We start from the raw sequence: 17656 nt of genomic DNA on the forward strand, positions 1-17656 counted from the left end.
TGACTTTAGATAAACATCACGTTTGTGATCAGCCTGAGGCTTATTCATTTCACTTTTGGTGTTGAAGGACCTTTACATTTGCCAAAAATAGAACTTTTTTATTGTTATTAAAAAACAAACAAGCAAGCTCAGCCCAGGTGAGTAAAAAGTAACTAAGTAATGCAATCAGTTACTTTTTTAGGGAGTATCACAATATTTGTAATGCATTACTTTTAAAAGCAAGTTTCGCCAGCACTGCTCATGACTGATTGGTCAATCATGGCATTCAGCAGTCAGATATTTCCTAATATTCATCCATGGCAATGCTGTTTAGCAGGCCGCTCAGCTGACTTTCATGTCTCGTGTTTCACTTCAATGCTCTCTCTAATTTCATACAAACGCAACTGCTGCCATCTTTGTCTCAGTTATCGATTGTAGTGAAAATGACCTCAGAGGATTTTTGCATTTTTTAGTTTGTGTCTAGGCTGTTTGTTTTGTACATTATGTACTACAAAACTAGCAGAAAGTAAAAAAAGGTAAAGGAAAAACTAACCGAAAGGGACCATGATGTTGAGTTGAGCATGTCATTCAGCCATGCTTTGTTTTGCGATAGTACGGCTCACTATACATTATCCTGCTTGATATCTGTCTCACTTACCAAATACACTCTAAAAACGCTGGGATAAAAATGAACAAACCCAGCAGTTGGGTTAAATGTTTGCCCAGCCTGTTGGGTAATTTTATTTAACTATTGTTATTGTTTAAAATGAACCCAAAGTATGTTGGAAATAAACATTTATTAATATGTTTAATGAATAATAATTAAACATTTATTAAATTGCATATTAATAAATCTTCACCTTTTGATTATTATTGTTGCCTCTAGTAATCATGTGTCTGATTTTTAATTTCCAACATATTTTGGGTTTATTTTAAACCAATATTATAGTAATTTATAAACAATAGTTGGATTAAATAAAACTGCCCAGCAAACATTTAACCCAACTACTGGGTTAAAACAACCCAATCACTGGGTTTGTCCATTTTCAACCTAACTTGGGTTGTTTGTAACCCAGCATTTTTTAGAGTGCATAAATAATTGGACATAAAATACTATTTTGAGTTAAAAATATTGTACTATGTGAAATCCACTGCCCCAAAGTGTTGCCATCGTGGAGAGCCAGTAATTACCATACATATATTTGCATGCTTACAATTTTATGATGACAACTGATATTTATTATCCATTGACAAGACTGTCGGTATATTTAGATCCACTGGTTGAGTTATCCGCCCATAATCTGAAAATGCCAAATTATTACTGGCCACTACATTACTAATTATGTTCTCTATGTTAAGTAAAACCCTTGATGTTAACGCACATTACCCACTTATCGCTTGATGTTCGGTACTTTCCAAATGAATAAGCCTCATTCAGAGGTCAGTGATATTCTGACCAAGAGGCTCTGCAAGACAAATGTTTTTTTTTCCCCTGGACTTACTCTGTCATATAAGAGTTTCCCATGTTCAAATTTTTCCCATCTTGCTCTGGTCTCTCAGGACCGAGGGGGAGGGGATGATGTCATGGTCAGGAGGGGGTAGGGGTGAAAAGGGTTGAGGGAAGATTTGAATGTTTGTAAGATCTCTGCACCATTTCCTGCTCTCTGAAGCACTGGCCTCATTTCTCATCCAATGACAGCAACGTCTCCCAGATCTGTCAGGGGAAGGACGGAAAACAGCTCCACACCTTCTCATCAGCTGCTCTGGCTTATTAAATTAGGTTTGGAGAAACACTGTGGCTTCCTCTTTCCCTCTGTTACCCATCTGAGCTTCTCCAGTCATGTGCTCATGCAAAACAACAGCTGAGAAACAGAGACAATGATTGCAGCTGTAGGAAACAAAAATCATGAATGAGATTTCTTCAGTTCCTTAAATTCAGATAATCTATAATCAACGATTAGCAGTGCCCGTGTTATACAGTTTGCAGGATAGTTTTCGGCGGAAATAGATGTCATTAGTTTCATTTCTGGACAAAACCTCTGAGACAAAGTTAATACTTTGAAAGCTAAATTCCAAAGGATACTTCAGTTTTGATGCAAATGCATAGTGTATGCGTACACCAAGACTAATAGCCTTTTAAAGTTCTTCAGGTACAATAGGTTTATTTAACATGTAACTAGAATTAGTACAGAAATTTAATAAACACATGTAAAAATAAAATATTAATTAAATATAAACTTTTCTTATTAAAGCTACAGAAAAGTTATTCAGTCAAGAGCAATAAATTATTTTCGCTTTTTGTTGGATTCACATTAGGTATATTAGGCTGCTGTCGCTTTAAGACCAAATGCACAGATCCATTATACTGATACACGTCCGGTTTACACACAACTGTTTACTTTCAGTTAAGACAAAACTGTCTGTGTTTACATGAATTCTCCACACAGAGGGCGTTTTGACATATTTGCGTGTGTATTCAACCATTCAAGCACACTAAATTCACAATCGCATGCTGAGAGACACAGCTTTCTGTGTGCACGCTTATGCTGTGTGTCCGTCAGTGTCAAAAGTGCTATATATTTACATTCCACGATATATACTGTATAGCAATATCTCTATATATCTATCTATATCTATATATATATCGTCATACCGCCCAGCCCTACATGTTTAATTTACATTGTAAAGCAAAACGACCAAGTATCGTCGTTATGTTTTTATTCTAATGAAATTTACTCCACATGCACTGTAGGTATATCCTAGTGTAACCTCTCCTGTTTGAACCGGGACTCGTACCCTGGTCCGCCGGCATGGGAGTTGGGTGCTCTAACAAGGAGGCTAAAGACTGCAGTCTCTATTATCAGTCGCTAGACCGCTTGAGATCAGGGGAGTGAGCCTACATCCATTACACTCACCCCCTAAAGCCGAGTTCAGACTGCACGATTTTCAAAGCAGTCGGGTCACTGTTCTTTTCACACTGCATGACTATCTTGGCCAGCTTTCAGTCGCTGCTGTGTTCAAACTGCACGATGGATCGGCAACAGAAGGTTTCACACTGCATGACTTTACAATAGGAAGAATCGCCGACAACTCTGTCTGGCACGCAAACTACGTTTCACAACCAAACATACGCGAGATGTGACTAGGAAACAATGCGATATCACGCGTGCAGGACCAGAGTTATTATTATTATTATTATTATTATTATTAAAAACGGTAGCCCGCAAGAAGCTTGCAGTACGAATTGCCTGTGTGCTGATTTGCAGCGAATATAAGAAAAAGAAAAGAAGAATATGGAGGAGGAAATGGTTGGGGAGACTGTGGATTGTGTGTTCTGCAATGAGAGTTGGAGGTAAATACATAACTTTTCAATGTGCTGCTGTTGCGGATGGTCAAGCAAATGTTTGTGCTTTGTTTCTGTTTGATACAATTGTAATGTTTATCTGAAACGAAGCAGTATTGAAGAAGTATTGTGGTCTGTAACTCCTCCCCGAACTCCCCGCTGCTCTGTATCTCGCTCTCTCATTGGCTGTCGGTCATCGCCGATGTAGTTTTCAGTCAGAACACTTTTCACACAGCAGGATTTTGAATCTCCGACAGGTCCAGATATTTAGCATGCCAAATATCTCTCGGGTGTCGGCGACTCGTCGGCGATTCTCTCAGATCGCGTCTTTGCTCATTCACACTGCGTGATTGTCACTCGCGTGAACGAGCACCAATTTGCCTGTGATTTCGGGCATTTGTCGGTGATTTCTGAAAACCTGTCGGCGAGCCAAAATTGGAGCTAAAATCGTGCAGTCTGAACTCTGCTTTAGCATCACTCCCATCAGGGTCATGGCACCAATATATAACCCCTCACCCATGTCCTCCTCGCCCCGCTCTGTGTGGGCCTCGACCCGGGTCTCCGGCGTGGGAGTCAGAAATTCTAACAAGGAGGTATATTTACAAAAATTAAAGTATACTTTGAGCTTAATGAGACATGCAACGAGTGTCCTGAGCTATAAAATAGCAACATATGAGCAATAAAATTTCCCTCTGGGCAGAATGAGAATAATAAAGAGGAAGTAAGGGTGACAGATGCTGATAAGCAAAGAAAATATTGTTTGGTCAGTTTGGCCTTCGCCTGTTCAGATATCAGCTTAGCAGCAGCATCCTGGAGATAAGGAAAGAGAAAAAGGCACATAGTAATGAACATCTCCTTATTGTGTAGCCGGTTTGGTCCCCTCTCGGTCAAACCACTCTAGGGATTCCAGGAAAACTGACTCTGAAACCTTATTGCCTGCCTTCTCCCTTCATTATCATGTATGTGAGGAGAGCATATGCATAATCATCCATGTGCTGCATTCACACGTCAAAGTCAACTCAAACAGCCATGGAGCAAGACAAAGCCCCACTTACAGCCCAGATCCTGAGCTGGGAGGAAACTCTAGAGGAGGCACATTTGAGATTACTTGAGTCTCTTTTTTTCTAGAATTAAAATTGAAAAGAAGGAGACTAAGTATCCATTTACTTGCCCTACATTTTATCTCACTGAATATCCCGTTTCACTCAGAAATGCATTGCATTATGTAAGTAAAATGATTTGCAAATGCTATTTTAGTTGCAAAGGCAGGATTTGTAAAATTAACTCGAGAGTGACATATGGGTGGAAGCAGAAATGGACTGGCGGATGCATTTAAAGTGCCAATCCATTTAAAAATGTAGGAACCGTGTTAATGGGTTTCTTTCAACATGACAGTATTTGGTGCCCTTGGACTGTCTTCATATGGTTCATCTGAGCTGCATGTGCTTATAGAGGTTAACCGAAGGGCAGCTTTGTGTTTTCTAAGCACGGTAAGGTTGAGGTTACAGTGTGAATGTGCCCGGGCATCTGTCCCGCAGATGCAACCAGATACAGATCTAGAGGGAAGTCATTTAAAACGACCGTTTGCACAGCAGAGAGGCGGAGCAATCCTGAAAAGCAGGATCAGAGAGGAGCGACACACACACATAATCAAACCCAAAGACAAACAAATCCCACAGAGCCATTTACATATTTGTCCAAGTACTACCGATGAACAGTCTTGGGCTCATGCAAATATTCTTTGATGTCTCATTACACTCCTTTGATTTCATGGTGCAGCAGATATGGCAGTTTGTTGTTCTACATCAGGCTGTGGTGAGAGGGGCGGACAACACACACACACACACACACACACACTCACAAACAAACATGACATTGCTGTGCTTCACTACCCCTTTCCCTGTTGATCTATTGGTGATTTTTTTCCAAGTAAAAGCAACAACAGGCTGTGACATTGTCATTCAAAAGCAGGTGGGTGTCGTCCAGACAGAATGGAGGGAGGAGTGAATGCAAATAATCTAGGACCAACCGACACTTTTGGTGCTCTGATAATTAAAACATTTGTATGACAATACAGACGCCATAAAACCCTGGGTCTGTGGTTTAGAAACATACTCTACACTATCATGAATCGTGGCATAGATTCATTCTTGCTTGGCTGTTTGTTCTTAGAAATATCGATATAATAAAATATATGAGCAATATCACGCGAGTAGCCGTGCGATATGGCTGTATATCAGCACGGGTGTGATTCGGCCATAGGTAATCACAGCATGCTGATATACAGCCATATCGCACGGTTACGAGGGTGATATTGCGGTTATACAACAGTTTGACATCACAAGTGTGTAAATAAGTTAGAATAGTTAAGGGAATTTTCCATAACAATCCCTTGAAAATCCCTTTCAATTTAAAAGTCTCTTTCGACTCACTCATTCACTCGTAAAATTTTGCCGTCATCTAATGGCGTATTGTAACTTTCACTCAATCAATATTACGCACTGATGGACCCATTCTCAATAGCAAATTCAACATATTATTTACATAAAATAATACTTATTGAACAATAATTGAATTAACAACAATTATAAATGACAATAGGAAATAAACACAATTGTACAATTCAGTCAAACGTACAAAAGCAGTGCTCTACAGGATGCAAGTTAAATATAGCCTTAATATTAAATTATTAAATTTAACATAGACAAATTTGATTTGCTCAGGAACAAGTTATAGATTAATAAGACCAAAGATTGTCTGTTTTATGTGCCCAAAATGAATTATATCTCATGTTTAACCACTAAAAGAGCCAGCCACAAATCCCCAAAGCAATGGCCGAGATGAAGCTGTTCTCAGCGGGTACACGAGCTCCAAAAACATTTAAATAAATTGTAAAATAGGTGCTATAATTAAATATGGGTCTCATATTTCAGGTCTAAACAACTACATTATAGCTTAAAAAACTCTTAAAACTACAGTTCATGGTACAACAAGTGTAGTATTTGTAAAAAAATAAAAAATCTGCCATGACAAACACTTCCAGCGGAGTGATACAAACAGTGAAAAGGGAGTACTGTTATCACTAGAATATTGCACGCCTCTCAGCCAATCAGATTCGAGAACCAGAAAGAATTGTTGTATAAAATAATATAATGAAAATTCTTGTAGTTATATTTAAAAACTGAAAGCTTTGGTTGCATTAAAATATGTTTGAGGCATTAAAATATGGTGTTTTGGTAACTTTATATTTTACAATCAATCTTTGATATAATTTGCAAGTAAAGCCATACTGATATTTAAAAATGTAGTTATAACCACCATAATAATAACACACTGAAGTTATTCTGATGGGTATATATATAGCCCATATATCGTAAAATAACATGCTGTGCAAATTCGGTGATCTTTGTAGAATTTTTACAGTAAGACCAAAAGTGCTTAATATTGCATATCAATATAATGTGACATCAAAACAGCATTGTATTATTTACTCACACTATAGCACATTTTGGGAAAAAAAATAGCTTATACTGGATAAATTTTCATTTGATTAAAAACAGCTACTGTAACATGACTGAAAATGTAGATAAGTTAGTAGTGTTGCTACTTTTAGTTAGTTGCTTCACATGAAGGAAAGATTGATGGAACAAGGCAGATAGGGCGGTGGTGAGATAAAGAAAATGAAAAAATGAGAGATGGAGGGATCTGATATGAATTAGAGCATGGTGTTGGTACAGAGGAGCATTGTGGGTACCCAGCTGCACCCTGGCTGTGGTTCAGACACAGAGAGAGAGGAGAACATGAAGCACAACTCACAAACGGGGACTGTGTTCCTCCTCCTACCCCCTCACAGTCCCCTTTTACCCCTTTCAGTGACTGCTGCCCTCTGTTTTCTTCATTCCTCTCACACAAACCTACATCCTTCCTTTATAAGTGTCCTATAGAAACATACAAACATTGTCAGTAATGAAAAATGGGTTTGTGTTTCTAAAATGGTCCAAACACCATTATGTTTGTGTGTGTGTTGTAGATGGGTTTTTGTTTGCTCAACAACACTGATAATTGCCTCCTTAAAAGTTAGTGCAGCTTTACAATCAACCACTTTTAATGAGCTTCCCACCACCTTCAGGAAGACATAAATCATAAACATATGAATCAGCCATCTTCAATACTTTTCACTGGCAAAGCTGTAATGATTCATTACTACAGCATGCAATATTTTTAATCAGTATTTAGCAGTACACTGCTTTACACATACAGTGGGTACGGAAAGTATTCAGACCCCCTTAAATTTTTCACTCTTTGTTATATTGCAGCCATTTGCTAAAATCATTTAAGTTCATTTTTTCCTCATTAATGTACACACAGCACCCCATATTGACAGAAAAACACAGAATTGTTGACATTTTTGCAGATTTATTAAAAAAGAAAAACTGAAATATCACATGGTCCTAAGTATTCAGACCCTTTGCTCAGTATTTAGTAGAAGCACCTTTTGATCTAATACAGCCATGAGTCTTTTTGGGAAAGATGCAACAAGTTTTTCACACCTGGATTTGGGGATCCTCTGCCATTCCTCCTTGCAGATCCTCTCCAGTTCTGTCAGGTTGGATAGTAAACGTTGGTGGACAGCCATTTTTAGGTCTCTCCATAGATGCTTAATTGGGTTTAAGTCAGGGCTCTGGCTGGGCCATTCAAGAACAGTCACAGAGTTGTTGTGAAGCCACTCCTTCGTTATTTTAGCTGTGTGCTTAGGGTCATTGTCTTGTTGGAAGGTAAACCTTCAGCCCAGTCTGAGGTCCTGAGCACTCTGGAGAAGGTTTTCGTCCAGGATATCCCTGTACTTGGCCACATTCATCTTTCCCTCGATTGCAACCAGTCGTCCTGTGCCTGCAGCTGAAAAACACCCCCACAGCATGATGCTGCCACCACCATGCTTCACTGTTGGGACTGTACTGGACAGGTGATGAGCAGTGCCTGGTTTTCTCCACACATACTGCTTAGAATTAAGGCCAAAAAGTTCTATCTTGGTCTCATCAGACCAGAGAATCTTATTTCTCACCATCTTGGCAAACTCCATGCGGGCTTTCATGTGTCTTGCACTGAGGAGGGGCTTCTGTCGGGCCACTCTGCCATAAAGCCTCGACTGCTGGAGGGCTGCAATGATGGTTGACTTTCTACAACTTTCTCCCATCTCCCGACTGCATCTCTGGAGTTCAGCCACAGTGATCTTTGGGTTCTTCTTTACCTCTCTCACCAAGGCTCTTCTCCCCTGATAGCTCAGTTTGGCCGGACGGCCAGCTCTAGGAAGGGTTCTAGTCATCCCAAACATCTTCCATTTAAGGATTGTGGAGACCACTGTGCTCTTAGGAACCTTAAGTGCAGCAGAAATCTTTTTGTAACCTTGGCCAGATCTGTGCCTTGCCACAATTCTGTCTCTGAGCTCTTCAGGCAGTTCCTTTGACCTCATGACTCTCATTTGCTCTGACATGCACTGTGAGCTGTAAGGTCTTATATAGACAGGTGTGTGGCTTTCCTAATCAAGTCCAATCAGTATAATCAAACACAGCTGGACTCAAATGAAGGTGTAGAACCATCTCAAGGATGATCAGAAGAAATGCACAGCACCTGAGTTAAATATATGAGTGTCACAGCAAAGGGTCTGAATACTTAGGACCATGTGACATTTCAGTTTTTAATTTTTAATAAATCTGCAAAATGTCAACAATTCTGTGTTTTTCTGTCAATATGGGGTGCTGTGTGTACATTAATGAGAAAAAAAAAAGAACTTAAATGATTTTAGCAAATGGCTGCAATTTAAGGGGGTCTTAATACTTTCCGTACCCACTGTATTTATAATATTGAAATATATTTATATTAATATATTTCTTGCCTCATTCACCATCTTGATTTTTTTCTTTTTTTTTACTGAGATTGTCTCCGTAGTCAGCTTGCAGAGTTTTTAATTTTAATCTTAATTTCATCTCACCACATTTAAAAACTTTTGTTGTTGTTTAGGTGGCGAAGGACGTGTCCATCCGTCTCCACAATGAGCTGGACACTGTGGAGAAGAAGAGATCTCGTCTGGAGCAGGAGAACGAGGACCTGAGGGTGAAACTACAGGATCTGGAGGTGGCCAAGCAGGTCCTGCAAGCTGAGATGGAGAAGGCCAGAGAGGTGAGAGACAACTGACCATTCTAGAAATGTTCAGGGTGTTGATTAGACACCCAGTGGGCTTTAAAATGAGCTGTAGATATGCAATTATGACAAATGTCAAATTTGTGGAAATTGCAATGAGTGGCTGTGCATTTAACTATAGGAATAAAGTGTTGGTATGCAATATGAAATCAATGAAAGATACTGCTAGGGTGGTCTTGGTTGTTACTAAGGCATTGCTTTGTGGATGCTAAAGTTGATCTGAGTGGTTGTTAAGAGTGTTGCTGTGTGGATTGGGCATTGCTAGGTGGTCGCTAGGTGGTTACCTACTGGTTCAAACGAAACGATCCCACTTCTAAATCAGTATAACATTCTGGTCGCTAGTTATGACTTAGGTCCTTCCTTCAATGGGTCACCAGGCAAAATCCATAAGTTTGATGACATAGAAATGTAAAAGCACACTTCTCATCAACAATCTATGGAAGCTTGTTTCCACCACTATTTATTTCGCAATTCTGACTTTTTTTCTCAGAATTGCGAGTTGTAAAGTCATAATTGTGTGATATAAAGCATCAATTGAGAGTTATAAATTCAGAATAGCGAGATAAAAAGTCAGAATTGCTAGATAAATTCCGAATTGCAAGTTATAAAGTCAGAATTACGAGATATAAAGTCAGAATTGTGAGTTTTAAAGTTTATATCTCGCAATTCTTAGAAAAAAAGTCAGAATTGTGAGATAAAAAGTCACAATTACCTATTTTGTATTTAGTGGGTGAAACAAGATTCCATAACAAACTACTGAATTTGAGGTATCTTTCATCATAAAATCAATGATTCATGCCTTAGAACAACTAATAATAACCACAATAAACCATTTTTTCTGCAAAATAATATAGTTCACAAGTCACATGTATGTGGCCACAGATGGCGGCCATTTGGATTTGGAACAATCCATTTTTGGCCATTTTAGCTTCAGTAAGGGAAATTAATGTGAGTTCTGTAGGAAGTTGCTAGTAATTGGGGAAAATTGGATCATTAATTAGTTTCAGATTCTCAGAAAAGGCTTCATTAGGAGCTCCTGGGAAGCTTTTTGAAAGGGAAAGTATTTATGTTGTACTTGATTTGGTTTGGGGCAGAACTCTTAATGTTAACACATTCGTTTAGCTTGAGGCGCAGCGCTCCGCTCTAGTCAAAGCTGTGTGTGTTACAATAGGAGCTGAGAGCCCTTCGCTCGTACTGATCTGTTGACTTTCTCTGTGTAAATGTCAGCTCGGGTGGGTGGGATTGACGGTGCAAGGGGAGCACATGAATTTAGCATTAGATTTTCTCTGCTGACAGTTTAACGAGGAGGAACATAAAGCATGCTTCTTGTGTTTGGTTAATTCTCTAGTTTGGCCTGAATTCTTTTGGTAATAAATGATTCTTTGTCTTCTGAGTAATAGATGGTTGGCTGGATGGTCTACGTTGGCTCAATGGTTGGTCTGTGCTCTATTAGCTATGATTTAAACATGATAGAAAGTGATGAAAGCATTATTGTTTTGAAGCAACTGTCATTACTGGTCGGTTTACTCTTTTCTTTGGGAGTCATTTTACGGGGTGTTGTGTACTGCTGTGATAGTCAGTGCCAGTGCTCTGATTTGCTCGGCTGCACCACTATGGTTCAACCCACAGGTCTGTTATGCATTCTTATTGGCTGAAAGCCCGGGGCAGGATGCGTGCCACTCTCTGTTGTTGAGGTCTGAATTCTTGGCATAGCGGGCACTTATGGTACACAGCGAGACTGAACTTCTAGAAAAGAGCCAGTAAAGCATTTCAAACAACAGCTCTCTCAAAGAATAGGAAGAAACGATGGATCATCGGATGTAAAAGAAGATGATCTGATTAATATATCTCACCCGGACATACCCTCAGTTAACAGCATGGGATGAAAGAGATGTATTAAGTTTGATTGGACAGCTCTCTGAAATACTTGATTCTGATTGATCAATTGTGGCATTTTGCAGTGAAATAGTTTTGTTTAATGAAGGCTAAGATGTATAATGGACGATTTCCCACAAAGATGTGCTAGTTTGATGTCTCCTTTATTTTTCTGAGTAAATAAACTTGCATCAAGGTCCTGATAACGATTGACTGTACATTTTCTTTTACTTTACATATTTCATCTGATCTAGTGCTCCAAACATGGTTCAACACCATTTAAGCACACAAATTTCCTCATGTCTTCCTCAAATTAGTATGTTTATGAAAATAATGGCACACTCTAATGAAACCTGTAAAAACACAAGAGTAAAAACATGTTAACCTGAATAAATTGGCAAAACTCAAAAAAAATTAGGCAATCAGTTGCCATTAACAGAAACGTCTAAATTAGCATAACAAAACATAAATCACTACTAAATCATTAATCTTGCAAACAAAACATTATATAACATTTAATTTTAGCATTTACTCTCACTTTCCAGTGCCATGATCAAAGCATGCTGGGATTTCTATAATAGAAATCCCAGTCCAGTTTCAGTTAAACTCAAGTTAATCTAAATTAAAAGAAATAAGTTCATAAAACTCAAAACAATGAAACAGTTCAGTTTACTTAAAATATATCAGTTTGGTGAACTTGAAAGAAAAAGAAAGTGCTAAATATTCATAAAAGTTATACTAATTTGTTTAATTTAAGTTTGTCCTACTAAAAAACAATTATTTTGAGCTTTAGGGTTTACTGTGAGCGATATACAGTAAAAAAATTGCAAGTATGTTTATTGCATTAAATGTAAAATGCTGAAGTCTCTGCATGACACATCGCATATGATTATATTTTATTCAATTAGTTTTGTTTCTTTCTTATTTTGTTATTTGTTAGGCTGTTTTGTGTTACATTTTCTGTTATAACACCATGTTTTATGGACAGGGTACTTTTAAGGACATTTAAGATAAAAAGCAGATTTTGGTAACAGTAGAAGTGGATTGAAGTAGGTAATTAAAGTTGTTGTTTTTTTACGACCATAAATGTAAAGCTATGTCTGATTACATTACATTATTAAACTGAACAACTGACAATGGTGAAATACCATAAATTCAAGGAAGAATGGACTGAAAAGAAACTTGTGAAAATGTCTAATTTCTCAGCTATTGAAGTGACTTTTGGGCTGTTTGTGTGAGAAAAAGGCAAGTTTGCATGCGGGGCGCGCTGATGTCATCAGATCAAAGACCTCCTTCCTGACACAAAAACAAACACTGAAAGTGAAGGCTTGCTGATTTAGGGTTTTTTAACCTTTAACCTTAAAAAAATCCTATTTGTCCTTTCCTACAAACGCTTTTCATTCTTCTTTCATACTCTCCATCCCTCTTTCTCAAACTCTCTCTCAGTACTTCATTTAACACAGAACGAGTATCGATCGGCGCTGCAGCTGCCGTGAAGTCTCTCGGGTGATTAGGTTCACATGTCTCCTGCTGGCGGAGTGTAAGAGGGTGTGTTTGTGTGTTCATGGCCTTCTGATGGTGGTCTCGATGTGGAGGGCCTGTTTTATAGAGGCTGTTTAACAGGTGTTTAATAGGCTTCAGTACAGTAAAAGGAGGTTGAGATGAGAGTGAAGTCAGCTCATGTGTTAGTTTATCATTCAGAGCCCAGTGTGTCTCACAAACAGCATGTATTAATTGTTAATTCAGAGCTCTTCACCCTTTCTAGACTGTGCTAGAGGAAACAGTCCTATGAGGATGACTGATTTTTTTATTTATATTTTTCAGGAAACTGGTATCTTTGTTTTGCTCTGAGGGGGAAGCCCTGAGAAAGGAAGGAAGTGCAGGGTCACTGGAGCTGCATTCATGAACACACTGATGGAAACAAACACTAGATGAGGAACACTATCTTAGAGATGGACAGTGTCTATTTAAACTTTAAAACCCTTGCTTGCTGTGTAGGGAAAAGCATGGGAATATTTAAATAATGGTTTTCCAAGAATGTCCTGAAAGTTTGAGGGATGATGTGGGCCTTGTAATTCTGTTCTTTCAGAACTAGAGTAATGAAATGCTGACCTGCTGACTCGCAGGGTATTTGATGATTACGAGAACAGTCATAGGTCAGTAAAAACAGCGCTGTGAGCTTTTATAAGAAACTGTTTCCAGATAGATGAGCCTTGTCATTTCAAGACAAATCATTTACTTTTCCCTTGATTTCCCTTACAGAAAAGAATTGTGGTGTTATGATCACTGGGTTCATGCACAATGGCATGCATTTACAAGGTATTTTGAAGAATACCATGGTACATAAATGGTCCAATAACCCTGGCATGTACCATGATACTTTATTTAGTGTGGCTATAGTGTTGTATTTCCCTACCATTTCCTTTCCATTACAATCCAATGAATTAGATTCATGAAAACACAATACACAAAGTCATAATAAAGTGAATGTTCTCAAACTATTTTTGTAGACCAATGAAGATAAAAAATATTTACAATATCCAGTTTTCATTGTATCCGATATTTACATTGCTCTAAATAACACTAAGAAGGAGAGTTAAATGGAGGCACAATAGCTGGTATCTTGAGTCTGTCTGGCAGCTGTGTTTGCTGTGTTTCTCTGTATTGTCCTGTCTGACCTGTGCAGCATCAAAGCACATGGCATTAGAGGTTTTGTCTAGATTTGAAACATGATGGGAACAATAGAGAATAAAAGCAAGTGAGAAGTCTACACATATATATACTCAAGCACACAAGCGGCCTAGATAGGTTTGTTTGTTTTCTCAAAACCAAGTGGTACCTTGTTAAAAGAGTACTTATTATGGAAAAAATATACTGAATTAAATGTTTTCGGAGACATAATTGCAAATGCAAATGAATAAGAATGCATTGTAGTTTATATTTAGTGCAGTTATCTGAACTTTAGTGCACTTTTTTGACCCACCTACCTAAGTGTGACTTAAAGTGGACCTATTATGCTCCGTTCACAAGATGTAATATAAGTCTCTGGTGTCTCCAGAATGTGTCTGTGAAGTTTCAGCTCAAAATACCCCACAGATCATTTATCATAGCTTGTCAAATTTGCCCCTATTTGGGTGTGAGCAAAAACACGTTGTTTTTGTGTGTGTCCCTTTAAATGCAAATGAGCTGCTGCTCCCTGCCCCCTTTCCAGAAGAGGGCGGAGCTTTAACAGCTCAACAACAACAAAGCTGGAGAATCTCACGCAGCCAAAATGAGGATTGTCAGTAACGGTGTTCAGCCTTACATTGTTCATTTTAGGGTTTGTGATGTCACCACACCAGGAAGAAGCTTGTTGTAGTCCCTACCAGCCGTTTGTTGTAGTCCTTAAAAAGCGATTTCTGTAAAAGAAAATATCTCCCTTTGCATTGAACTTTGAGCAACGTAACTTTGCAGATGTTGTTTATGATCAAACAGCAACATTACACACTAACTAAAGTTAAAAAAGTGAAATCATGATCAAGGATCACTTTAAGTGCATCTTTATATGTAATTTCATAATTACTTCTATTGTTCTGCCGAATATGCTGACAAGCATTTATGGTAAACTATTAAATGGGTGGTTGATTATGATTTCACTTTTTTAACTTTAGTTAGTGTGTAATATTGCTGTTTGAGCATAAACAACATCTGCAAAGTTACGATGCTTAAAGTTCAAAGCAAATATTTTCTGTTAATAATCACTGTTTAAGAACTACAACAAACGGCTGGTAGGGACTACAACAAGCTTCTTCCTGGGTTGGTGACATCACAAACCCCAAAATTTACATAAACCCCGCCCAAGAACACACAACAAAGAGTTTCTGACATTTTCAGTGAGTCTGTGGTAATCGGCGCTGCTAACATGAGCTCTTGAAACTCCGCCCTCTTCTTAAGAGCAGCCGCTCATTTGCATTTAAAGGGACACACACAATAACTGAGCGTTTTTGTTCATCCTCAAAAAAATGATTTAACAAGCTATAAAAAAATGATTTATACAAGCTTTATGCCAACTAAATGCAAGAGCAGATGTGTGTCTGATATCTTTCTGTGCTTCTCATGTTCACACACAGGGTGGATTGACTGGTCTAACACACACCTCTGACTGTTGTTTGTCATTCATCATATCTTCCTCTTCCTTTTTGAGCCGTTTAATGCATAAGAGCTATTTTTGAATATCATATCACCAGACCTAGCGGAACGTGTTGGTCAGGGAAAAAGGGGATTTCTAAAAGGGTCAGGGATGTCAGTGCTTGCTTGATTTGACGTCTCAGTCACTGTAGGGATTCAAGTGTGCACTTATAAATGAAAGGCCATTACCTGTCTTAAACCTAGGCTCTAATGTCACACAAACAGCTATTGGCTCTGTATGTGCGTGGATGTTTGTACACTTCAGACAGAGAGCTTGTAATCTCCAACTGCTTCCACTTGAGAATTACACGACTGAACAAATGGCACAGGCAAAACAAACAATAAGAGGATGTTGGTAGGGAGCGAGTTTGCGGCAAGCTCTTTTTTATTGAGCTCAGCAGTGCTAGAACTGACAAAGAAAGCACAGAAAGGGAAATGTGTGTTTGATTGATGTCTGGACCCTTATGTCTGATACACACACACACACAGCAACTCATATAAGGCTTTTGAGGCTGGAGGTTATTAGATTTGATAGTGACAATGCTGCAGTGCATGTAGGTCATTTATAAACCCATGCACACGCACAAAACACACATGCACACACCTTGTGTAAAGCAACTGGCTGTTCTGTTTTTGCCTTTAATGGCGGTCTAATAGTGTTGTCTCCACACAAACTGCATTAGGTGAGCACCATGTCATGTATTAAGATTGTGACCGTGGAAACCAGCTGAGATCAGCTGTTTGAAAGAAGTTTAGCATGTCGGACAAGATTAGATCTGTCAGGTTTATGGACAACACTTGTTCCCTGCTGTGTCAGTCTGTTTAACATAATCTACACAAGTACATACTAACTCCTTCGAATACTGTCATAATTTTAAGGTAAACTGAAATTGAATTTTGGCAGGTTGTAGTGAAGACCGTCGACTTTTTGAGTGTATCTATGCCTAATAATGTGAAGTAGACGAACTTGCGTCATTCATTCACACAGACAGTCATGTAGAACATGCACACTTCATATTTAAGTAGTCTTTTTGTGGTTTAATATTCACATACACCAGTCCAGTGCTTACCTGACTTAATAAAAAAACAGGCTGTGTGACTACGAGGAATGATTACTTCAATGTATGTCCGTATACAAGTTTGAAGGACTTTATTTAAAGGATTAGTTCACCTTCAAATAAAATTTCCCTGATAATTTACTCACCTCCATGTCATCCAAGACGTTCATGTCTTTCTTTCTTCAGTCGAAAAGAAATTAAAGTTTTTGATGAAAACATTCCAGGATTTTTCTCCTTATAGTGGACTTCAATGGCCTCCAAACGGTTGAAGGTCAAAATTACAGTTTCAGTGCAGCTTCAAAGAGCTTTAAATGATACCAGACGAGGAATATGAGTCTTATCTAGAGAAACCATCAGTCATTTTCGAAAATTTTTTAAATGTATATGCTTTATAAACACAAATGATCGCCTTTCAAGTGTTTCCGCCAAAACCGCACTTTCGTATTCTTCAAAAAGCTTACGCTGAATGTCCTACACCTTCCCTATTCAACTTATGGAATGAACGCAGCGCCAGTTCCATTTTTTCCGTAAATGTTTTCATCAAAAACCTTAATTTCTTTTCGACCGAAGTGTGTATTTAGTGTGTATTAGCATTACCTGTAGATTTCAATTTATGTACATTTCTGTCAAATCTCTAACGTTAATTTTTCATACTATAAAATCCGCCATCCAAATGATAAGTTTAATTATTTCAGATGCTGTGAGAAAAGGCTATAAATCACCTGCAGTATCCTCACAAGATATAGCCTACTATATCATGTGAGTGACTCGTTCTTTATGTTTACAGTCATGATGTATTGACGCAAAGACGAACGGTGGCATGCTCAAATTTCCCACAGAAACCAACTAGTAAAACATTATTACAACTATACCGTTGTGAATCGGGCTAAGATAAACAGATTGAACAGTGGCTGGTTATGTAGTTGTTCAGAAATTGATTTTGGATCATTTTTAACTAAAAAAGTTACGGACTGCAGCTTTAAATTAAATACACCTCTTTAGCCATTATCACATGCCAGAGATTATCGTTCCATGT

At 38.3% G+C, this 17656-nt stretch overlaps 1 protein-coding gene across 2 annotated transcripts in view; it reads left to right on the forward strand.

The window, feature by feature from the left end:
• mtcl2 (microtubule crosslinking factor 2) overlaps positions 1–17656 on the forward strand; it is a 60218-nt gene that overhangs the window by 6172 nt on the left and 36390 nt on the right. For both annotated transcript variants that reach the window (XM_067371209.1, XM_067371210.1), the window contains exon 3: positions 9341–9499. In XM_067371209.1, coding sequence (XP_067227310.1) covers positions 9341–9499 — 159 coding nt within the window. The remainder of the gene's footprint in view (positions 1–9340; positions 9500–17656) is intronic.

The sequence above is a fragment of the Chanodichthys erythropterus genome, chromosome 20 (genome assembly GCF_024489055.1).
Source record: "Chanodichthys erythropterus isolate Z2021 chromosome 20, ASM2448905v1, whole genome shotgun sequence".
Taxonomy (NCBI): domain Eukaryota; kingdom Metazoa; phylum Chordata; class Actinopteri; order Cypriniformes; family Xenocyprididae; genus Chanodichthys; species Chanodichthys erythropterus.